Source organism: Mya arenaria, chromosome 1 (assembly GCF_026914265.1).
Source record: "Mya arenaria isolate MELC-2E11 chromosome 1, ASM2691426v1".
Lineage (NCBI taxonomy): Eukaryota > Metazoa > Mollusca > Bivalvia > Myida > Myidae > Mya > Mya arenaria.
Genome location: NC_069122.1, coordinates 43,067,915 through 43,093,253, shown reverse-complemented (window position 1 = coordinate 43,093,253; position 25,339 = coordinate 43,067,915). Strand labels below are relative to the sequence as shown.

Genomic DNA, 25,339 nt, shown 5'->3' with positions numbered 1-25,339 from the left:
AAAGGAACAATGTCCCTATAGCATAATTATAATAAATAAAAGAAACCAATTATGCTTGACTATTGAAAGGACAACCAAAATGTAAATCAAAATTCCCCATGGAAGCAGATCAGCAATCAAACGGATGATGTATCCATGTTATGGATGTTGGTGTAAAATTAATGAGTGTTAGATGTATATTTTGGCTCAAATTGCACAAAAAAGGTCAGTAACAAAATTTGTCGAAAGACAGCGCCCTCGTCTATACGCTGTCTTTTCTTAGAAATGACTACAATAATGTTGTTATATGTACTTGTCAAAAACATTAAAAAAGAAACGCCGCGATACGAACAAACCAGTTTTTCAATGATTTACAGACATATTGAAATTCAGTTTGATTTTTTTTTCTATCTTCAGTTACAGTGACGTAGACCCTAGGGGCCCAAAATGCAAATCCATGGAAGTCTTCCTTAAACTCCTACATACTAAATTATCGATTTTATGAACATGGATTGAATGTCTCAACAAACTTTGTTTCAATAGACTAAGTTTGGTGATAATATGTCAACCCTAACTCAAGTAATTCAGTAATACCGTCATTCTATTTATAGTTAGAGTAATCATGCCACAACGTAATCTTATAAAAGGTATATAATCTGATTATTTATGCCAAGTTTGGAGTAAATATATCAGCCCTAACGAAAACTATTCACTAATAACGGTGTTTCTTTTTAGTGACAATGATCTTGATCTAAGGGGCACCAAATGCAATCACATGAAAGGTCTCCATAAACTCATCCGATATACCAAATTTGGCGGCAATTTGTCAACTCTAACTATATTTTTCAAGACGAGTATTTAAGCCTCCTTATTATTCAAACATTGTTTTGTTCATTTTTTTCAGGAGACTTTATTTCCATTTGCTTAGCTATACATTGCAGATCTACGATTTATTGTAATGTGTCTCTTTTTATGTTTGTTATATAAACTCCTAAAACGGTTCCGCTGAAGAAAACATTCCATTCATAAACTATTACAATTTCTGTATCTAAAAAAACTTGTTCAATTAGAATCAATTAAAACAGCTACGGTATATATACTATTTCAAAAGCTCTTCTTGAACAAAAAAACAAATAAACAAACAAACAGTTTATTTGCTAGAAGGCCACCAGCCCATGTAAACATCACCCAATACATTAATGTAAACTACTTGTGCAAATTAGTGAGCATGGATTGAATAATAGTATCTTTCAAAACATACTTTGTAGATGAAGTACATTTTGACATTGAATAAAATGCTGATAATGATTCTTTAAACGGAAGCAGCTAAAAATGAAATTTCCACAGACTATATTTTGATTAAGTTTGTCTTTCAAATACCCAACTTTACTTTCAAACCATTTATAAAATTATTTCTCAAAGAAAGTCAATTTCTATCAACAATCAAAAAGTTCATTTGTGCTTTGACCAAGAACTCATTTAGTACCGTATACATGAACAAAGCGTTCAATCATCAATTTTATATATAAATTATGCATTACGGATTACATATAAGTATGGACTGTTTCATATAATCAATATACAATGACACTTATCTTACGTGAGTGTTAGTATATATATTGGTCGACATTTAAAACCAAATCGTAACGCAGCAATACTAACCGAGTTTCCTTTGTTGTAGATTTTCGTCTTCTTCTTTACGCAACTGCTGCAGAAGTACTTCCTTCTGATCTTCAAGCACTCTCTGCCCCTTTTCTACCGATTGTTCAATGTGTTCTGTGGCCCGTCTGCTCTCCTCTTTAACATGTGCCTCAAGCGTTCTTTTACCTTCTGTTACTGATTGTTCAATGTGTTCTGTTTTCTTTATTTTCTGTTCTCTGACATAAATATCAATCGTTTTTTTACCATCTGCTACAAATTGCTCAATGTGTTCTGTTGCCTTTCTTTTCTCTTCTGCAGCATGTGTCTCAATCGTTGTTTTACCATCTGTTACAGATTGCTCAATATTTTCTGTGGCCCTTTTTTCTAGAAAAGCTATACGATCCATGGCACGTTGTCTCCCTTCATTAATCGACAGAAGGATGTCATTTTTGGTTTTCGATATATTATCAGAAAATAAATTTAGTCCTTCCCAAAGAAGCTCTAGATTTTTCTGGATTTTGTCGCCTTCTGTGTGTATACTATCTTTAGCTGTTTGGGTATCAAATTCTTTTGATTGTAGTTTCATTTCAATATCGTCAAGTCTCTGCTGAAATTCATCATGTAACTCGTGGCAAATATACTTGTATGCGTTTTCATCTTTTGAGAGATCTGCGGTCCTCAGCTAAAAAAGATGAGTATTGCTTTAATTTTTTTAAAAGAGTGAGTACTTTTATCCTAATTGAACATGCTTATTTTTTGTTTTCATTATTTTGTATTCAAAATAAGAGCACAGTCAAATGTTCATTCATTGTGCTGGTTAATTGTATAGAGACAATTGAAGTTCATATTGAATGTACAGTATGGTAAAATGAAACCATTGTTTGCGCTCTGATGAAGACTACGTCATTCGACCAATGGGATACGGTCGTAAGGTCTATGTGGTATTGATAATATTTCGTAATTAAAAAGCACATGATATCGTCACAATAGGTCTCCTATGGATTTACCTTAAACTCGCCGCCAAATGATCTCGTCAATTTGTAAGAATTGCTTTGACGATAGCGCAATTATAGAATATTCATCCATTTTAACGTATACCGTAAATGTCATTTCTTCTACTTTAAATTATCAGAACCTTCTACTAAGTAATTACCATGATGAATTGTTTTTTAAGGTAAATAAGGATTAATCGCATGTTGAGTGTTTTCAGCGATCATTCTTAAAGATAATTGTTTAAAGTTTTTATGGTATGAGGATTGATTTTCTATGCACTGACAAAAGCTGTCATACACATATGAATGGACTGTTTGAATAGTTTATATAACACATTTTATTTATACGTTTTTCTGAAATGAATGATGAAATAAAATATACCTTGTCCAAGTCATTTCTAGCCAGTACCACCTCTGGCCGATTCTGCAGTCCCGGCTCATTAAGTAGAGCGTACAGGTTATCTATACATTCGGTTGTGGCCTGGTCAGTAAGGACGCTGGTACACATGTCCGGCATGTGCCGAATATTGTTGACTGCTTCCCGAGCCTGTAATGTTAAAAGATACCATAGTGTGGCCTATTAAGTCCGGACGCTAAAAACATGTCGGCATGTGCCTACTGTTGTCGACCGCTTCCCGAGGTTGTACTGTTATTAGAACAATAGTGTGGCCTATTTAGTGCGGACACTGGAACACATGTCTGGCATATATGTACCGCATATGGCTCATAACTTCCCGAGCATGTAATGGTACCCTATACTATTTTTTACGTACGGTCGTTCATGAAAATACTTTATAGATTCCATCCAATCATGTGTACACTTTTCGAACATGTCATTATTAAATGCCATATTTAACATATTTTCCTTTTGACGTGTACTGTGTTGTACATATGCATTCAACTAAATTTCAAAATATAATCATTAAGTGATTCAACAACTAAGAGTCAAGTAAGTAAAGATAGTATGTGTATGATAATAATAGAAATGAAAAGAAAGAATTATAATAGCATTGTACTAATGAAGGTTCTGTGAAAGTAATGTGAATTTGCTCGGAAAAAGTTAACGAAATTTAAATAATTTTAGTCATGTTTTAATACAAGATATTAACTAACAAGATAAGACATTATTGAATTGACAATGAAATGTCATTAATGAGATAATTATCCGAATACATTATTAAAATTTATCAATTTTTGTGATTTCTTTGATAAATGTTCAAACGTTTTGGAAGAAAACCGAGAAATTGCAGGTAAGGTATTAATTGGCAATATCTTTCAGATCATGCATCTGATAAAATGCAAACAGATTATGTTTTTGTAATTATAAACGTTTGGTTAATAAATTGAATGGCCGCTGTTATCGCCATTTATTAAGATAACAATTCACGTTTGTTCACCTCATGTTTAAACGACTGGCTGCGTAAAATACAGGTTAGAACATATTGAATGGCATTGTAAGGGTGTTCTTTATCAGACGCTATTTTGACATCACACGGAAAGTTTTGATATGATTTGTCTCAAGAAGTCGTATTGCGTTAGGTGGAATACGGATAAAAGCATTTTGCAAAAAAAAATTCTTGCACTTCTGTGGAAAATATCAAATATGATATGCATTTAGATTATATATATTTTCATTATGTTATGATTCAAACAATACTTAAACATCCCAGAAGGTACGTGACTATAAACAACGTTTAAACATTACACGTGTACATAAGCACCTTTCCACTTAACAAATTCAAGAACATAGTCCAATTCAAGATGCTACCTTTTCACAAAAACTGTCTGTGATGTTACCATGGAAACGCTTGCAGTTGATGATGAATCCAGCAATGCCGTTAAAATCGGTCTCTTCAATTGTGGTTTTGTTCTGGTAACCAGATGGCGGCATGAACACCTTGGCGATCTCCCATGGTGAGTTAGCCCAGTTTTCTGCTTTTGTGTTTTTCAATGTCAATGCCCGTGGACCATCCCGGAATCCGTAGGCATGCTCGTTGACCAGCTCATCGCGAAAACACATATGAAATGGACAGGTTGCAACTTTGAATTGTACGTCTCTGGAAATGCATATGGTGCATGGCGATATAGATTGAATCTGCGCTCTTTGCGAAAGGTATCCATGAAAGTTGGTGGCCTCGGTTGAGACAGTGGGCAGAAGGGCCTTTCTTGTTATAAACACTGCCCTCCATTGTTTTAACCAATTCTCTCCCTCCGGCTTGTCAAAAATGGCTGCATACATCGTCAATATGGTCGCACATCTAGGTCACATACCTAATATAAGAGAAAATGAGTTTTACAGCACAAATGTTAATGCACTTGTGTTATTATATCGTGAAACACATGGTTCCCGGAAACAGATACGTTTTCAATTTATTAACTTTTGAAAACAAATTTAACGGTTAAGAAAAGTTCAATTTCATCCATATTTTTTTTCAAAAACAACAAAGATAAAAATCGTACTTTCTTTAAAGATACACTCCCCATTGACCCATTGTTTTTACAGAAGGAACATAAGGTCTAATATTTACACCCCAACTTCCATTCCTTAAATGAATTGCCTTTCGGCAATTGTGTTTATCAATCGATGAACGAAACATCTTCGGATATGTTCGGATCTTAATTCATTGCATAACAATATACATGAAAACTATTGATCTTGTTATTATTTGTTTTGTGTCAGCAGGTGCCGTAAAATATAAATCAACATTCTTAAGTGTTAATTTATTATATTTTAAATGTAATGTACCAGAAGTGTTTCAATTGAACGTTTTAAAGTGATTTCAAGTGGTTGATCTTTTCCCGCGTTATTGTGACGTCATTTGAAAAAAATGTTTCCGGTTACAGTCGGGTCGTCCTATTTACAGAATGGGTAAGAACGGATTACTGAAAGGTTTTCATAAATAAAATGAAGTATTTTTTTAACAATTCTTGAATGAAATAATGAACTATGGGTGTAAATATAAGGAATGAATTGCCGGGTTGATGTCATTATCGGGGATATGAACGCAATTGGGTTGGTCAAAGTCCTTCGGACTCCACACAAATTGACCAACCCAATTGCGTTCATACCCCGATAATGACATCAACCCAGCAATTCATTCCTGATATGAACTCACCATGTTTGTCATATGAAAAGAAACGCCTTAAGTTAAATTCAATTTCGAATTAAAAAATAGTAAGTTATAATTTGGATATTCGAACTAGTTCTTAAAAATAAAAAAAAAATGTTGTTACTCCTGTTCAAGTAGATCACTCGAACAATGTTACGAATGTAATGATACGCAGTATAGGAATTTATGTATTAAACTTAACATTCGTTGTTGCATTAATAATCACAACATCAATCTAATTGATAATCTACAGAGACAAGTACAGTAGCCTTACATCTAACTAAGATCTAAAGATTGTATGAACGGAAACTGGAGAAACCATAGTTTTGCACGGACAATGTATGGTATTTTAAGGTAAAACAATTTTGCATCAAATGCTGACTAAGTAAGTGACGAATGCCCTCAAAGTGTCACCCAGTTCATTAGATTAAGCAGTTACTAATATGCCTACATTTTTTAAGAGCTATCATAAACTATAGAAATATCCCGGCCCCATGATGGTTGACGTTAAGTGTGGAGGAGTGATGCAGTAAGAGGTGGTGATATGGGATTAACACCGACACATCGTCTACCAAATTTACCGAAGACATATGCAAAGTTATCTTAAAATTTATTCGTGCATGACAAAGTTACAACCCGGACTAAACCATCTTAATTCTATTTTTATTCATATGTGAAGCATTCCTGAATAATTAAACTTAAATTGTGACCTAAGTGACCTTGGACGCTTAGGCATTGTCGTGAGTATGCACGTATGTGCACAATTTAAGCAATCAGTAATAATTAAATTCTAAGTATCAAAGTTTGAGTTTGGGGTTGAAAGGTGGATTTGCAAGCAACACATTGCCTGTATGTATTGAACACATGTGCCAATTCATTTTAAAATCCCTCCGTGCACAGAAAGGATACAGCTTGGACAAGACTACTATACTATTTATGTACATAAGCAACATTCCATAATGATAAAGCTGTAAGTGTGAGTTTGACCTTTGAGGTAGAAACGTGGGTATTGCACGCAACACATCACCCTTACATATGTTTGTACCGAGCACATGTGCGAATTTATTTCAAAAGCCCTTTGTGCATGACAGAGTTACAGCCCGGATACGACCAACTCCACTGTTTATGCACATAAGCAGTATTTCTTTTTAAAATTTGACATTGACCTTTGGGGTAGGGACGATGGTCTTACATGCGACACATCGTTTTAATATACAATGTAGTTGCCTGCATGACACAGTTACCGTCCGGTCACGAACAACCGGACGGAGGGACGAACGATCAGCCATTTATCTATGCCATCCTTCGGGGCGCAAAAAAGAGAACCGGTTCTTGATTAAAGTAGCACATCCCTAATGAAAACTTTCTCTTTAAATTCTTCAGTTTTAATAATTTAGCCTATGTCTTTAAGCAAAGGGCTTTTGATGGTTTCAATAATGTTTTGTTTTTAAAGCAAATATATGTTTTGTTCCTTTAATACCAAATTTTAACCAAAATGTTGAAACCAATAAATAACGGACGGTGATGTTGTTTTTTGCACGAAAAAAAGTAGTGGGTGCAAGACTTCGTTCACAGAATATGTGTGATATCTTTTTAAAAGATGTTTTAAATTGAGTTATTTGTGTTTTGTTTACGCACATAAACCACAACCGCAATTGGCCGGTACTTGTTCGAACATTATTTAGTAAATCCAAGCATTCAATAGTTTGATTGTCAAATATGAACATATTCTGTCATATTCTTTCAATAAGTATTTACAATAAAAGTTTATTTGAATTCTTCCAAATGTTAAATCATTGTTACATAAAGTATGTTCATATTTTACACGAATTAAAATAAATTTCTATCCTTGCAATATTAAACATTAACGCCTCCTTTAAAAAACGCAAGATAGACCTAAGCTTTACATAACTTGCCAGTTAACTGACAGTTTTACCTATACTGCAGACATAAAGTAAAACTAGATCAAAAGTGGAAGTACACCACCTTTCTAATAACAATAAAATATTTAAAATGTCTGCCCAATCAATTTGTTAAGCATAGTTCTTTACGATTCATGAAAAATCCTTTCAAACACAAACTACCTTTCGAAAAACAATCAAAAGGAGGTATCCATAATTTCCAACATCAAACTATAAACAAAACAGTATTTTCACAGTTCAATCGTAAAAATAAACATTTTTAAAGTATCAAAGTTCTGCTACCTAGACTTATACCTGATTTACCACTATAATTTCTGGATTTGATTCTTTACACACCCTTTTGCAGAAAATGTGATGGCAATGGAACAATAAATAAAGAGATTTTGCCTCAAATTAAAATGAAAAACAACAACAAAAAATTAAGCCATGCAGATTTGAGCAATTAAAACAACCTTCAACATTTTAAAAGAGTTGTTCTATCTAAAAATCTGAAGTACTAGTATATGCTTAAAGGAGGTGGTGTGATGTAAAAAAGTTAAATCCCTAGTTACAAATGTAACTTAAATATATTGTTTCTAACATAAGTACTGTTTATTGGTTTAAGATAATACAAAGTAGTTGAGAAATTATCTTGTTGTCTTTTTGTCACTTGCTAAAACATGGTGGTTGAGGAAAGCTTATATTTTTTCTTTACGCGTTTTGAATGTCGATATCACTTGAGCGGTGCGCTATGATTAAGTATTTTTTATTGTTTAGTAATTTCTTTATTTGCCATAATTTACTTATGCTGTTCTTACCATATCACATGATAAAAAGAGCAATTTAAAAGCCTACAATTGTCTAATATTTACTACTAATCCGTCAAAGCCAATATAAGTAGCAAAATGTCTTCGTACAATGCAAAAAAACACTGTTGATAAATGTTCACCAAATCTTTAATATCAGGTTAAATGTTTGCCAGAATAATTGGGACAAATATGTTTTACGATTTTTGATATGGCAAATTTAAAGTCTATTATCCTACACTAGTTAAGTGTATACCCCTCTACCATTCTTTGCTTTATAAAGGATCAATTTCATCCAGTGTAAGTATCGATAACCCATTGAAGCAATTTACGAGGATATGATAAACGTAGACAGTGGAATTAAGATATGTCTAAATGTCACTATTTTCCCCTTTATATTATGAAAACATTTATGATGTATTTGAGTGTTAGGTGCAAAAAAATACATGGCCATTTTTGCGGCGCACTTCGTGAGGCCAAAGTAAAATTTCTTCGTTAATAAGCTTAAAGTCAAAACATTGATTTCATTAGTCCTCTTATTGTTAAAAAAATCTGAACACACCAGTTCATAGGGTTTCAAATGTGATCGCAAGTGTAAGGAAACATTGATACGAAATTGTATACTTACCCTTTAAGCAAATATTCGTGCCAAGGTATGCTTTCTAGATTCATATATTGATTGTTGTAATAAGACACGTTTTACGACACATTTTGTCTAATTTTCTTTTGGTATGAAGTACTCTTTCAGAAAACCATACAATGGCTGTGTATTGGGTATCTTAATTCAAGAGTAAGATCGAGTTTTTGCCACATCTGGTAGAAGAAAACCTATACTTTGAAAATATTTACAGTTAAAGGTGTATTGCGTTTTAAATATAGCAAGTATTTTTAATCGTTGTACATAAAATGAAACTACCGGTGTAAAATGCTTTTTACTCCAAATGATCGAAAAAGCAATGTATTGTTTATTTTTAGCAGAGCAATAGGCGACTTTCCTAGTACATGTGTACTGTAATAAAAGAAAATCATATGTTTTGTTATGAACTGTAGCAAGGTTTGGTCAAATGCTGAGGAAGTGTCATCTACTACATGTACTTCGTTTGACAATATACAAGATTTTTGAGGGTTTGTCTTAAAATAAGTGTTTTGATAAAATGGCGTTTGAAGTTTTACGTTGTTATGACTTATAACTTACAATTCTGTTTATAGGGAATAAAAACCGAATCAAAAATATTCGAGCGGCCTACAACTTACCGATAAGTGCCTGTAATTACCAATAGGTAATGTAAAATGTGTTTGTTTCAAGTATTAGCTAGTTACAGTTACAGATAAATATACTGTGTACTGATTATTATAATATGTACCATATACGTAAAGTCACAGATCTTACTGAAACTGGCCGTTAGTTTTCAGATTGATCGACGTCACCTTATAGGTAGTTCCAACGTAAACATTTCACAGCATCCTCGGTAAGGTTGCCAGTATCTATAAAAGTCAAGGATATTCAAGTGTTATTTATAGTTTTTTCAATAGTTGTTTTTAAGTCCATGTAAATTTTATTTGTTTTGTGTAAATACTGAAAAGAAATGTTTAACTATGGTTTCATCTGACTCTTTACTTCAACTTGCTAGGTTTTGATGAGGTTCTTCAGGGGTGAATTAACAATAGCGTCCGTTTTTTTATATGATGCATCTCCAAATTAGTCTGCTTTCATTTTCTTCTAAACCTGTTTGAATGGTTCGTTTTATGTTATTAATTTTAGTTTTATTAAATTATCTTCTACAAAAGCTCTGACTTGATTGATATTTTTGGCCATTCATTTGTTTTCTTTGCTAGGGAGTATATTCTAGCGTTTGTCTTAGTGGATCTGTTTAAGTCTGTATTCCTTTTTTTTTAAACATTTTGGAAGTTTTATCTTCTTAATCTCAATGTTTTTATTGAAGTCAATGTTGCAATGTAAAAAGGACTTGGTGACTATTTTGCACTAAAAAAATGCACAAAGTATGATATATTCGGCAAGTGAAAAGGGCCCTTCAGAAAACATTGATAACGTTTGAAAGGCATTGAAAGGCATTCGAGATGATATGGCGTTCGACATCCTGATTAAAGAAGCACAATCCCTTGAACGTTCAGATAAGCAAGTCGCGGAAATACAGTGCATAGAAACGTTTTACACTACTAACGGAGTAATCATTTTAGATGTCATACGCCGTATAAGAAAACCACGCAGAACTATGCTAGAAAAGAAACTCAAACTTGAAGTAATTGTGGCATAACATATCTACACAAACAGCAGTGTCCTGCTAAGGTGGTGGTCACACTTTATCATTAGTGTGATTATGGCTCCCGTTTCAGATCAGAAAGCCTTGCGACACGAAAATTGAAAACGTTGAATTACTATCTTCAATGATCTGGAATATTCTATCATTGTCTGAACGCGTACAGGGAGTCGGGACGCTGTCGAGACAGATTCGATCTTTTTTACCACGCGAAAGATTTGAATTGGACCGAAAATGGTATAATCGGAATGAATTCGGCTAGAAACTGCTTAATCGGGACGCTTCCTGAATAATACCTGGCTGTTGTCGTGATTAAATAAATGGTTTCGCAAATTTTGAGAGTAATCACGTGGTTTTGAATGGAGAAGTACACTGTTACATGTGCTTGATCAAAATTAACTAATTTAACTGTTTTTTCACGGACATGAACGTACAATTTTTCGGACAAATAGTAACTTCAGAGTTTAGTGTTCATGTCTCAAAAGGATTTTTCAAAAAGTGTTAAAAAACAAGGATCTTATAGACGAAATAAAAAACGAAAAGTGATATCACCAATTTCGGACAATACGAGTTCCTCGTGCAAAACGGACAGTGGTCAATCGAAAAAGAAAAGTAAACAAGTAGACTCGGACATTTATTTACAATCAGAAGATAACGGTGAGGACTTTTATGACTTTTATGAATATCTCGCTGCAACCATGTCATACCCTCAACCCCCCTTCATGCCCGCGTTCAGCCCTCCGCCCTCGGGCTCGCAATTCGGTTATTCGTTTCAACCACCATGGGCAACTGAAATGATGAAGGATATTAAGGAAATGAAGTCAAAAATGAAAGCCATTGATCGCATAGAAAAAACCCTGAATAATCTCACAAACCAGGTCGCCGACCTCGAAATCAAGGTCACGGATATAGATAAGCGTGTTTCGGATACGGAAACTGCCACCCAATTTGTAGCGTCCAAATTCGAGGAAAATGACTCTGACATTAAAAAGCTAAAGCAAAATTGTTCAAATCTTGAGAAGAAATGCAAAACTCTGCAATCGCAAAAGGATCAAACGGAAGAAAAGCTCGCTGAGCTTGAGATAAAGGCCATGCGCGATAATTTGGTGTTTTATGGTGTCCCCGAGGTACAGCCCGGCATGCAGGAGAACTGTTCCAAATCTATACATGGGGTCATTTCCACATACTTGGACATCCCGGACGAGTTCAAACTTGACGCCGCATACCGCCCGGCCCGGCGCGGCCAGGGCAACGCTGCCAAGCCACGCCCCCTCATTGCGAGATTTCATAACGGTCAGGATCGGGAGCGGGTTCGTTCCGCCTCTTTGGACCCTACTATTAAGCAAAAACTTAAGGACGGGAATATCGGGATCGGTCCGCAACTCCCCAAGGATGTCCGTGACGCCAGGAAGCCGCTCTACGACGCCATGCGCGCTGCCAAGGACGCCGGGAAGGAGGTGAAGTTCGTCGGTAAGACGCTGTACATCAACGGCCGCCCGTATGCACCACAACCCGAAGGAGACCGCTAGGGACGTCACCAGGAGTATTCCATAAATATAGCATCCTGGAACATTCATGGACTAAAACGCAAGTTAGCTGATAGTGATTTTATAAAGTTAATCCAATGTTATGACATTATCTTTCTTAGTGAGACTTGGATATCATCAACAAACACTCTCAATTTAGATATAAGTGATTACTGTTGCGAGCATATTTTCGGACGTAAAAACTCAAAACGTTCAGGACGATATAGTGGTGGAATTTCGTTGTATTATAAAAGCTTTCTAAAGGACTATATTTCAGTGATTGACAAATATGAAAATGGACTTATTTGGGTAAAGTTGGATCATTCTATCTTCATGCACAATAATGATGTTTATGCATGTCATGCATATAGACCACCAAGTAATTCAAAATCGTTTACTGCAAATAATTTGAATGAATTTGATTTCTTTGAAACCTTAGAATCAGATATTGTTAAATATGATAATCTTGGCTATACTTTTTGCACGGGCGATTTTAATAGTCGTACCGCAGATAATATAGATTTTATTATATATGATAAATATTTAGATGAAAATCAACCTTTTATTAGAGAATTTAACGATATTTCGGTAAATAGGGCCAGTAAAGACAAAGTTATTGACTTTAGTTGGCGAAATTTGATTAACTTGTGTCAGGCCACAGGATTATTAATAGCAAATGGCAGACTAGGTAATGATAAAAATGTTGGCGATTTTACCTTCTGCTCTAGTAGGGGTGCCAGTGTTGTAGACTATTTGCTACTTAAATACGATACATTTGATTTTATTGACAAATTCACTGTTAATGAATTTAACGAGTTTTCTGATCATGCCTGTATTTCTTTCGCGTTAAGTATAAATACAAACGATGATAACGATGCAACTACAAGTGAGATCCCCCCTAAAAAGGGAGAGTCCATAATTATATTTGACAATGAGAAGATCCCGTTATTTCAAGGTCAACTCATGAGTAAGAGTGACGTATTATTGCACCTTTCCGCGTCATTGCACACTGAGCCGGTAGAGAGCGTAGTAAATAAATTCTCTGATCTATTGTTTACTACCGCGGACACGATATTTGGCAAGACCGTGGGAAAATCTAAAAGTACATATAAACAATCAAACAAAGATTGGTTTAATAAGGAATGTTTTGATGACAAACGAGAATTTAAGCGTCGGAGGAATATATATAATAGAAATAAGACTGACGATAATAGAACAAACTTTATTGCAGCGCGCTCTAGATATAATAAAACCAAAAAGAAGGCATTTATGAAATTTCGAAGAAAAGAAGGTATAAAGATAAATAACTTGGCGTCAAAAAATCCAAGACAGTTCTGGAAAAAAATAAAAGGGAGATCTCGCAAAACGAACGTACATGCGGATACTTTAACATTGGATGACCTGTATACTCATTTCAAATACTTGGCCGGCGACGGCGTTTCGCATCCAAATAATACTCCGAGATACGCAGACCCTAACAGTTCTAACACGGCTCGAGATGTATTACTCGACACGGAAATAAATGAAACGGAAATAAGAAACGCCATTATGTCCCAAAATAATAATAAATGTGCAGGCATTGATCAGATACCAGCCGAAATCTTTAAAGCGTCAATAGATATAATTCTTCCATTTATGAAATCATTGTATAATCATATATTTCTTAATCATGAATACCCTGCATCGTGGGGTAGGGGTATAATTGCACCCGTTTTCAAAAAAGGAGATGCAAACGAGGCTAAAAACTATAGAGGTATCACCCTTATTAGCATAATAGCTAAGATTTACTCGCAAATCCTACTTAACAGGTTAACCAAGTGGTCTGTACAAAATGAAAAACTTACAGAAAATCAATTTGGTTTCCAAAAGGGCAAATCAATCTCAGACTGTAAATTTATCCTACATTCGATCATTATGAAGACTCTGAGTGAGAAGGAAAAAATATATTGTGTGTTTATTGATTATCAGCATTTTTTTGACCGAATTGACCACAGCTTTCTATGGCAGAAGTTGTTAACTGAAAATGTAAGCGACCACTTTGTTAAAGCTCTTCAAGCAATGTATAACTGTGTCAAATCGTGCGTCAGATACCAATCGTCGTTGTCCCCCTTCTTTGAAACGACCGGACTTGGTGTTAAACAGGGGGATCCCAGTTCGCCTCTTTTGGCAATGTTTTTCATTAATGACCTAATTAACAATATTAACTCAGATTTACCCGGAATAATTACTTTGGAAGATATCAAACTTTTTCTTCTATTCTATGCCGACGATATGGTGCTCTTTGCTAAATCTCCTGAAAGTCTTAGAAAAATGTTACACGACGTTGAAACCTACTGCAACGCTTGGGGACTAAAAATAAATGTATCAAAAACTAAAGCTATGATATTCGAAAACGGGAGGGCCACGCATGTGAACTTGTATATCTACAATGAACCTATAGAAGTCGTTAATTCATTTAAATATTTGGGAATAAACCTTTTTAAGAACGGCAATTTCAACAGGTCTCAAAAAATGATCGCAGAGCACGCATCGTTTTCTCTTATTAAGCTATACCAGATATTTAATACCGTTGAATTACCTATTCATCAAAAAGTAAAATTGTTTGATGTTTTAGTAGGCTCTATTCTGAATTTTTGCTCGGAAATATGGGGAATGAATCCCGCAACGGATATAGAAATGATTCATGTGAGGTTTTTGCGTTATATTTTGGGAGCTAAAAAATCGACGAATCTCAGTGCTTTGTACGGTGAATTAGGAAGGGTTCCTCTTTCTATTTACAGAAAAGTTATTTTAATTAAATATTGGAATAAGGTTATTTCACTTAAGGACAACAGTCTCGTTAAACGCACATATAAGCTTCTACGAAGGGACGATTTCGACAATAAGACATACAAAAATAAAAATTGGGCTTCTCAAGTTAAAACTATTTTGAACGAGTACGGCTTCTCCGATATTTGGATAAATGAGTCTATAGATATTTACACACTAGAAGTAATTAAGAGGAGAATAATGGATACGTATTGCCAAAGCTGGTATTCTGAGATAAATAATTCGCCTAGACTAAGAACGTATGCTATTTTTAAGCACACTTTTATACGAGAAAAATATTTAGATGTAATTCATGAATACAAATTCCGACATGCTTTAGCAAGATTTAGAATTTCCTCTCACAGATTGGGTATTGAGATTGGCAGGTATACCAACACGCCATTAAATGACCGAGTATGTACACTATGCAACATGAATCAGATAGAATCAGAATATCATTTTCTACTTGTCTGCCCAAAATATAGAGACCTAAGAGTTAATTTTTTTAAACCATACTACTGTCACTGGCCTAATATTAACAAATTTGAAAATATTATGAATAGTAATCATAGAACAACAATATACAATTTGTCAAAATTTATTTTCTTTGCTACTCAGCGTAGACACTCTTTATTAAATTAAACGTCTTTTTTATATTTATGATAATGCCTACAAATGTTTACTGTTAATGTTACTAACATTTATTCAATTGTCGCAGGATGTTACATCTTTCCTGTTTGTTTATACTCTTGAAAATTTTCAATGTACATGTACATGTACTTTTCTCCATTCACTGTTTGTTTTTGCTAAAAACGTTGTATAATGTTTTCATGCAATAAACATATACATACAAGTTTGAATTTTCATCCACAAATCGAAGAATCTTGATCAGTTTTGATTTGTTGAATCGGCATAGGTTATTTCTAGGACGGATGTAATTATCCTAAATGTGTGACCAAGGCTTAAGGGGACGACATGCATTTTTGTTCGATCAATGTGACAGATGAGCAAACGTAAAACACCAAAACAAAAGTTAAAAAGTACTGACACAAAAGTCATGGCATATCGAGGCAACAACACAATCAAAGTATTGTGATAATTTCAAGTGGCAATAGAAACAACAACACAACCATCTTGGCACCAGGCTATGTTGCAAAAAGGAAAACGTGGTAATTTGCTGTGCAGATTATCTCAAACAAATCAAAACAATGAGTTCAGAAAAAAATAATGACATATGCAGGAAATTACGAGATATACTCAATGGACCTGGTTAATTAAAAGAAACCAAAATTTATTCAAATGATGACACTAACATTCAATCAGTATCATAGCCACACAGACGTTTACTTCGATCTGCGAAAACAAGTAGAAAGCAACTTCAAATGCTTGAACACCTGGATAAAGAGCATAAAGATGGACCAACAGACTGGGTTTCGCCAATCGTATTTGTCAAAATCGAAGAAAACCAACCGGCTTTTTGAATATGTTTGACTCTCATGAAATTAATATGTGTTGTTACATACTTGGTTTTTATCTGCTATTATTGTTTTATAAATGGTCTTATTTATTTTGAATTGAAGTTTATTCTCATGACCAAGTTTAATTCTGCAGAAAGAGGCGATGTCGTGCTTACTTATCAATAGTTTAAGTCCAGCCCCTTTCTGTACATATTCATTAATACTACCTAGCATTCTCAATAATAGCAGCAGCATATTAGAATACCTCTATCACTTACTTTGTAAACTCGGTTAACTATTAACCGAACATATTTATATAATATTATTAAATGTATCCAACATTCATTGTCTTTATAATCACCTATTACGTATACCATTAACAGTACACTTAGGATGGTCAGTAGCTAATTAATGCACACCCTTTGACATTACAGGTATGTCATACCTAATGTAAGATAAAAGTGCTGGAAGCGTTGAAAGGCTGATGGCGCGACAAGCGTTAATTCACCTTTTTACAATTTTATTACCAATAAAAATCAAAAACCAAAAATATTTTGAGTGGCCGAAAACTGTTACCGATCAGTGCTTGTCATTATGGTATAAATTTGTGATACAATTAACGAGCATCAAACAAGTTACAGATAAACCTGTATAAATGAGATTATATGAACATCGCAACTTTATAGCGATTAAAGTTAAAATGAATTAAATGAAGACCGATATTGGCTGAGGACGTTTTGACTATTTGTAATAGGTAAAGTAAGTCAAAACATTTCAATTTTCAGTGTAATTAACTATATGTTTACACGTCAACTCAACCCCAGAAGTCCGTTTTGTTTTGTCACTTGTGCTGTCCAATAATTAAACACAATTGTATTTCTATTGTGTTTCATTACACGGGCGTGGTTATTGCATTGTACCCTGTTTTATGTATTTTTTACATTTGTCTAGTGTTGTATTTAAATATGTTATGTGTATAGTTTTCTGAAATATATGTAATGTTTATGGGTTTCTATTCACCACAGTATAAAATCCAGAACCCCGAAGTGTTGTTTCGAAACTCACACCTTCTTCAAATAATTAAAATAATGTCTTCCTCTCGGTTCCTTGTCAAGAATGATTTATGATTAGTTTGCTTGCTTTCAAATTCACATTAACGTTGCAGTCTTATGAACGAATTTAAATAAAGGTGGTTTTTTTTAATTCGCACTATTTTTGACCACCTAACACCATCAGTTCCATTTTGTTACATCATTCAGGCCATTTTCAATGACCAATTCAGGCGGTTTACAATGACAAAATTCTTGACATTTAGCTACGCTACAAGTAAATCGTTAAATTTAGTAATTAAAAGCTATGACTTTACTCTGGTGTAGGCCTGCGGCATGCAGCCTAACAGAATGGTATTTACGCAGGAAGAAATTAGAAGTATTAACATAGATATGGTCCTTTGAAATTTTTGATGAAAACATATATCTATGAAAGCACAAATGCTTCGTATTGAATTGGAAATTTCTCTTTGCATCATTTTTTCAGTTATTTTTTCTATTCTTTTTTTCTGACATGGTTCATATCCAAACAGAATACTGTCAGATGTAGCATTTCATTTTTTTCGCTAATGCAGCGTACGGATAAATTACAACGATATATCAATATACGCACTCAACATGTTTGCATGTTAAATTAGACAATATAGTATTAACCAGTACCTCCACTAAACACACATGACTGTTATGTAAAATTGTTATAACCCGGACAGTGGCAGCATTTCATCATACATTGCGCATGATTCTGACAACCAAAAATGTTAAAAAAATATTATTTATTACTCTTATCTTAAAGCTATAAACCATGTTTGCAAAACAGTTTATCCATTTTACCACTGTCAAGATTAAAACGCTCACATGTAAGATTATTATTATTATTTTATTATTGTTATTTTGTGCAAACTAAATCCTTGCATTCAATGTCTAATATCAACTTGGTAGGCAATGCATATAGAATTCCGTTGTATTTTGATATCAAATCATCATATATTTTATGTTCAATATAAGTTATTGAACATTTGACTTTGACTTGGTCCTACATCTAACTACAGGTGTTAAGAACAATTTTGAAATATCATGAATTGTAAATGACATGTTTCATAAATATTTGCCTGTCAATAATCTTAATGTAATCGTTCATAGTAATTGTAAGCAGCTGTCATTGTTTTGTCTCGTCTACAAAACACTGATTCATTTCTTGTAAAGGCGAAGTAAGATTTAAACAATAACCTTAAAGTTCTTTAGTCGTGGTTTGTTTAAGTAACCTTTTGTTCAACAAACACTTGGGTAACAAAAACATTCGTCCTACTACTTTACAATGTTAAGAGTTCAAAACTGCATTGCTAAATCGTTTATTAAAAACATTTCGGTTTCTGATGACATTAATTCATTTAACCTCTACTTATCATAAAAAAACGATGGTATTATGGTGTACACACACTCTTATAAATCATTAGGGCCTTGTAAGTCTGAAGTATTTTAAACATAAAGGTCTTTGTAAAATAATGTTCTCCTGGATCACGGCAAAAAACGGTATAAATGAAGAATTTGAGCAATCATAGAAAAGTTCTGATCTTCATGAACCTGAGAACAATCACCCAATAGCAGACACCTTATATGTATTGAAAGTTTGGGGACTTGCTATACGCACTTAGGACAACGAGACTTGCTATACGCACTTAGGACAACGAGACTTGCTATACGCACTTAGGACAACGAGACTTACTATATGCACTTAAGACAACGAGACTTGCTATACGCACTTAGGACAACGCGACTTTCAATACACACTTAGAACAACGAGACTTGCTATACGCACTTAGGACAACGAGACTTGCTATACGCACTTAGGACAACGAGACTTGCTATACGCACTTAGGACAACGAGACTTGCTATACGCACTTAGGACAACGAGACTTACTGTATGCACTTAAGACAACGGGACTTGCTATACACACTTAGGACAACGCGACTTTCAATACACACTTAGAACAACGAGACATGCTATACGCACTTAGGACAACGAGACTTGCTATACGCACTTAGGACATTGAGACTTTCTACATGCAGTTAGGACAACGAGACTTGCTATACGCACTAATGACAACGAGACTTGTTTTACGCACTTAGGATAACGAGACTTTCTATACGCACTTAGGACAACGAGACTGTCTATACGCACTTCGGACAACGAGACTTACTATATGCACTTAGGACAACGAAACTTTCTATACGCACTTCGGACAAAAAAACTTGTGACACGCACTTCGGACAATAATACTTGTTACACGCACTTAGGACAACGAGACATGCTATACGCACTTTTGACAACAAGACTTGCTATACCCACTTAAGACAACGAGATTTGCTATACATTTAGGATAACGAGACTCGCTAAACGCAATTGATACAACGAGGCTCGCTATACGCACTAAGGACGAAGATACTTGGTATACGCACATAGGACAATGAAAGTTGCTATACGCACTTACGACAACCAGACTTGCTATACGCATTTAGGACAGCGAGACTTGCTATACGCACTTAAGACAACGAGACTTGCTATACGCACTTAGGACAACGAGACTTTCTAGATGCAGTTAGGACAACGAGACTTTCTATACGCACTAATGACAACGAGACTTGTTATACGCACTAAGAACAACGAGACTTGCTATACGCACTTAGGACAACGAGACTTGTTTTACACACTTAGGACAACGAGACTTGCTATACGCACTTAGGACAACGAAACTTTCTATACGCACTTCGGACAACGAGACTTACTATATGCACTTATGACAACGAAACTTTCTATACGCACTTCGGACAACGAGACTTGCTATACGCACTTAGGACAATGAGACTTGCTATACGCACTTAGGACAACGAGACCTGCTCACACAGTTATGACAACGAGACTTGCTACACGCACTTTAGACAAAAAATACTTGTTTCACGCACTTAGGACAAGGAGAATTACTACACGCCAAAAGAACAGCGAGGCACAAACTAGGAAAAATGTCTGATACACACCCAAATTACAACAGGTAATAGTATGTGCAAATACTTTTTCAATGTAGACAATAAGTGGGCATGCATGCCGTAATATTTAATAATTAATCTTTGGTAACAGAGACTATTGCTCTGAAGAAAATAATTAAAGAAATAAAGTAATGTGATTATCTATTATGTTGTTATATATTATTGTGATTCCAAATTTTACATTGTACCCCCTTCCCAAATAGTGACAATTTAGTTTGAACAATATTAGGGGCGGGGTGTTTGGATACGCAAGTTTCGGATACAAACAAAACCAGGTGTGATTTGATAAGATCAGTGCACATATAAACACAATATCATATCACCTGCATGTTATAAAAATCGTGGCTCTAAAGTAATGGAGGAAATTGTAAATCTAATGTTTACTCCATAAAAGTGTACACACTTTGGGGTAAGTAGCTGATACTGGAAATCAGTATATTATGTACATTGAAACAGTTCAAAGAAAACCGTCATATTTTATATATCACATTCTACCAGCACACACAGAATTACATATTTCAGTGTACACCATGGTTTGTAAAATGTTACCCTTGGTACTTTGATACAGTCGACCAGTGTTTGGCAGATAAAAAAATGATCAAAACAGACGACGGACAACGGGTGCTCCCTGTTTGATTTAACTTGAATGTAAGCTTAATCTCAATGAATATTGCACATTTCAAATATTTCTACCTTTAGAAAGTTGAGATCCCCGTAACTGTATAAGTTTTGTCTGGGTGGTTTTGTGATTAACATGAATAAGAAGTGCAATCCTACCCGTCCTTTTCCAGCGTTTGAATAATTCATTTATTATCTTCAAAGTTCGCAATCGATATTTGTTTTCTATTTTTACGTTAAAAAACCAATGTCGCATTATTGCTAAAATATTTATGCGGAGAATAAATAATGTGTTAACACTTACATTTAAATGATTTTCTACTATCCCATTTTATTTGGCGTGAACATAACATTTTTATAACAATTTAACGATAGTCCTCTTCGCGTCTGACTACTATCACTATTGGCTATGTTTTAATTGTTTTGTCTTCATGAGAACTTTGGTAAAACAATTGTTTTTAATCAATGGCGTTTGTAACTCGATATTAAATCCTTTATGTCGATATTGCGTCTTTATTTTGCGATATACGCACTTAGGACAACGAAACTTTCTATACGCACTTCGGACAACGAGACTTACTATATGCACTTATGACAACGAAACTTTCTATACGCACTTCGGACAACGAGACTTGCTATACGCACTTAGGACAATGAGACTTGCTATACGCACTTAGGACAACGAGACCTGCTCACACAGTTATGACAACGAGACTTGCTACACGCACTTTAGACAAAAAATACTTGTTTCACGCACTTAGGACAAGGAGAATTACTACACGCCAAAAGAACAGCGAGGCACAAACTAGGAAAAATGTCTGATACACACCCAAATTACAACAGGTAATAGTATGTGCAAATACTTTTTCAATGTAGACAATAAGTGGGCATGCATGCCGTAATATTTAATAATTAATCTTTGGTAACAGAGACTATTGCTCTGAAGAAAATAATTAAAGAAATAAAGTAATGTGATTATCTATTATGTTGTTATATATTATTGTGATTCCAAATTTTACATTGTACCCCCTTCCCAAATAGTGACAATTTAGTTTGAACAATATTAGGGGCGGGGTGTTTGGATACGCAAGTTTCGGATACAAACAAAACCAGGTGTGATTTGATAAGATCAGTGCACATATAAACACAATATCATATCACCTGCATGTTATAAAAATCGTGGCTCTAAAGTAATGGAGGAAATTGTAAATCTAATGTTTACTCCATAAAAGTGTACACACTTTGGGGTAAGTAGCTGATACTGGAAATCAGTATATTATGTACATTGAAACAGTTCAAAGAAAACCGTCATATTTTATATATCACATTCTACCAGCACACACAGAATTACATATTTCAGTGTACACCATGGTTTGTAAAATGTTACCCTTGGTACTTTGATACAGTCGACCAGTGTTTGGCAGATAAAAAAATGATCAAAACAGACGACGGACAACGGGTGCTCCCTGTTTGATTTAACTTGAATGTAAGCTTAATCTCAATGAATATTGCACATTTCAAATATTTCTACCTTTAGAAAGTTGAGATCCCCGTAACTGTATAAGTTTTGTCTGGGTGGTTTTGTGATTAACATGAATAAGAAGTGCAATCCTACCCGTCCTTTTCCAGCGTTTGAATAATTCATTTATTATCTTCAAAGTTCGCAATCGATATTTGTTTTCTATTTTTACGTTAAAAAACCAATGTCGCATTATTGCTAAAATATTTATGCGGAGAATAAATAATGTGTTAACACTTACATTTAAATGATTTTCTACTATCCCATTTTATTTGGCGTGAACATAACATTTTTATAACAATTTAACGATAGTCCTCTTCGCGTCTGACTACTATCACTATTGGCTATGTTTTAATTGTTTTGTCTTCATGAGAACTTTGGTAAAACAATTGTTTTTAATCAATGGCGTTTGTAACTCGATATTAAATCCTTTATGTCGATATTGCGTCTTTTTATTTCTGTCCAGTGCGATCCGAAGCTTGTGGTTAAATCATGGGTATTTAAATATCTTGTATTTAGTCTGCCACATAATGCACATCATAGTTATCTACCAAACGTTTTTTCCAGTCGTGATCTTTCTATCCTCGTTTTTCAGTTCTCGCTTTTCTATTTTTATATTTATTTCTCGTTATCATATGTCAACCCTTTGTTTTCCTAGTAATTAAACAAGTTAAATAACTGTCCACACCTTTCAATGGGCTGATAAGGCTTTCATATTTCACCGTAAGAGCCACATACTGTTGTTTTATTTCAGAGTGTAGGCTTATCAAAGAGGAGTTATTTGTCTTACGCCGCATCAAATATTCAGCAGCTTTGTATTGTCTGGTGACTATATATATCGTCGCTCTCTTATTCCATCTTCACGTTGACGTCATGTATTGATGGTGCCATTCCGAAAATATCATGAATATACTTTTGCGTAACGAAAGGTCACTGTTCAATAACATGGCTGTCTCAGTCACTACAAGTACAAATAACTACTACCAAGTTAATACACAATTGAATTTATGTCAACAAGTTCCGAACAAAATGTAATAAGCGAGACCTGCCGAGCATTCAAGCATACTTCCTGGACGATTTAAGTAAAATTATATATTATATGATAAAGAGTGACAGAAAATTTCCTTTACGAATTTTTTTTTTCGATAAAAGACAAATAATACTTATTAGTTTGACTTTGACAGATGATGACAGTTTTAAATGTTCTGATGCCTAACATTTGTTATTGTTATTTAGAGGGAAACCAACACATCGGTAATATGTTGGTCATTAACCATTGATATGTGGTAAGATATTGAGAGTATTCTTCAGGAAAGCACTACGTTTTCTTTTTAAATATTGTACTCCCTATGAAAACAAGTACAACATGAATAGTGCTTCCTTAATATGTGTTTGTCATTTAACAATTTCTTCTTAATTTGTGATTATGCAATTGAAAGGTATTGATAATGTGTTGCTTCTGTGTCAATTAGGAAGAAAACATAGGTAACCTTTACGAAATACAAAATGATACGCAAATGAACAGTTTTTATGTGAGTTATTGAACTGCAATCAGGCGCGTAGCTGCCTATTCGTGAGTACATGGGCCGAATCGACATCATTCTGACCAAATATAATCAGCCAATGTTGCAGAACGCGTTCTTGACTACATTCCCAAAATAAACGTTCCTTGCCGTTTCTGTACTAAAAAGCAATTGATGAACGCCTTTGCATTAACAATCATCGGCAATCGAGCCAAGTAAATGGCTTATTTGATGAATTATAATAATAGACTAAATAAAGCACCTCAGAACTCCCCGAATGCACCACATTGCACCAGGAGGGGCTAGCAACCCCCCTGGAAATGAAAGACAATTGAAAAAGTGTCGGCTTGTCCCAACCTGTGGTATCTAAGAGCCATACATATTTATCCAGTGTCTGGGCAATATGGAAAACAACTTCTACCCATTTGAATAGAACATAATTATATTTTAACAACGTCCTTGAAGGGATGATATTTATTTTACATAACAAATGAAACCGATTGAGTTGTTATAAACATTGATGCTATTGATTTTTAAACATTTTAAATGCTGTTTTGTAATTAATGATCATATGATTAGGAAAATTCAAACCAGTATTTAGTCACAATTCAAGTGTATAACTCATTGATAAGCAGTATGCAATTTAGCATCTTGTAAGGTACCTAACATAATCATAGTGCCCAATCTTATAAGTCATCTGCGGTATAACATGCACGTTTGATAGTTAACAACATACATTCATACTTGAATGCATGGATTAAAAGAAAATGTCAATTTGTTTGTTTATGATAAATGCACAGTATGCATTGGAATATAGAGAAAAGTTGTAAGTGTATTATTACTGTAGTGATGTCTTCTAACCTGTCTTGAGACATTGTATAGGTGGTTTATCTGCCCTGATTATTGCATTCAATATGTTAACGAGATCGTAGATAACTACATTTATTTAGTACTGTTGAAATTCAATGGCTTGTAGGAATGTTATGGGGGTTTCTCCTAGATGACATGAGCTGATAAAAAGCTCATTAAATTTCAATACGTTATAACCAATTCTATGCCAGGTTTATTATATTCAGCAGGTTTACTTA

The 25,339-nt window shown here is 34.4% G+C and overlaps 1 protein-coding gene across 4 annotated transcripts in view; it reads right to left on the bottom strand.

Moving 5' to 3' along the window:
* LOC128228853 (uncharacterized) overlaps positions 1-21,599 on the bottom strand; it is a 50,952-nt gene extending 29,353 nt beyond the window's left edge. Inside the window, exons 1-5 of one of the 4 annotated variants that reach the window (XM_052940390.1) lie at positions 21,514-21,587; positions 9,858-9,914; positions 4,381-4,883; positions 2,995-3,159; positions 1,642-2,302 (exon numbers count right to left, since the gene is read on the bottom strand). In XM_052940390.1, coding sequence (XP_052796350.1) covers positions 1,642-2,302; positions 2,995-3,159; positions 4,381-4,851 — 1,297 coding nt within the window. In that variant the 5' untranslated portion in view covers positions 4,852-4,883; positions 9,858-9,914; positions 21,514-21,587. Of the gene's footprint in view, positions 1-1,641; positions 2,303-2,994; positions 3,160-4,380; positions 4,884-8,441; positions 8,522-9,819; positions 9,915-21,513 lie in introns of those variants that run through there. The other 3 variants (XM_052940383.1, XM_052940398.1, XM_052940405.1) reach the window with 3 other exon arrangements.
* Between the last annotated feature and the right edge of the window lie 3,740 nt (positions 21,600-25,339).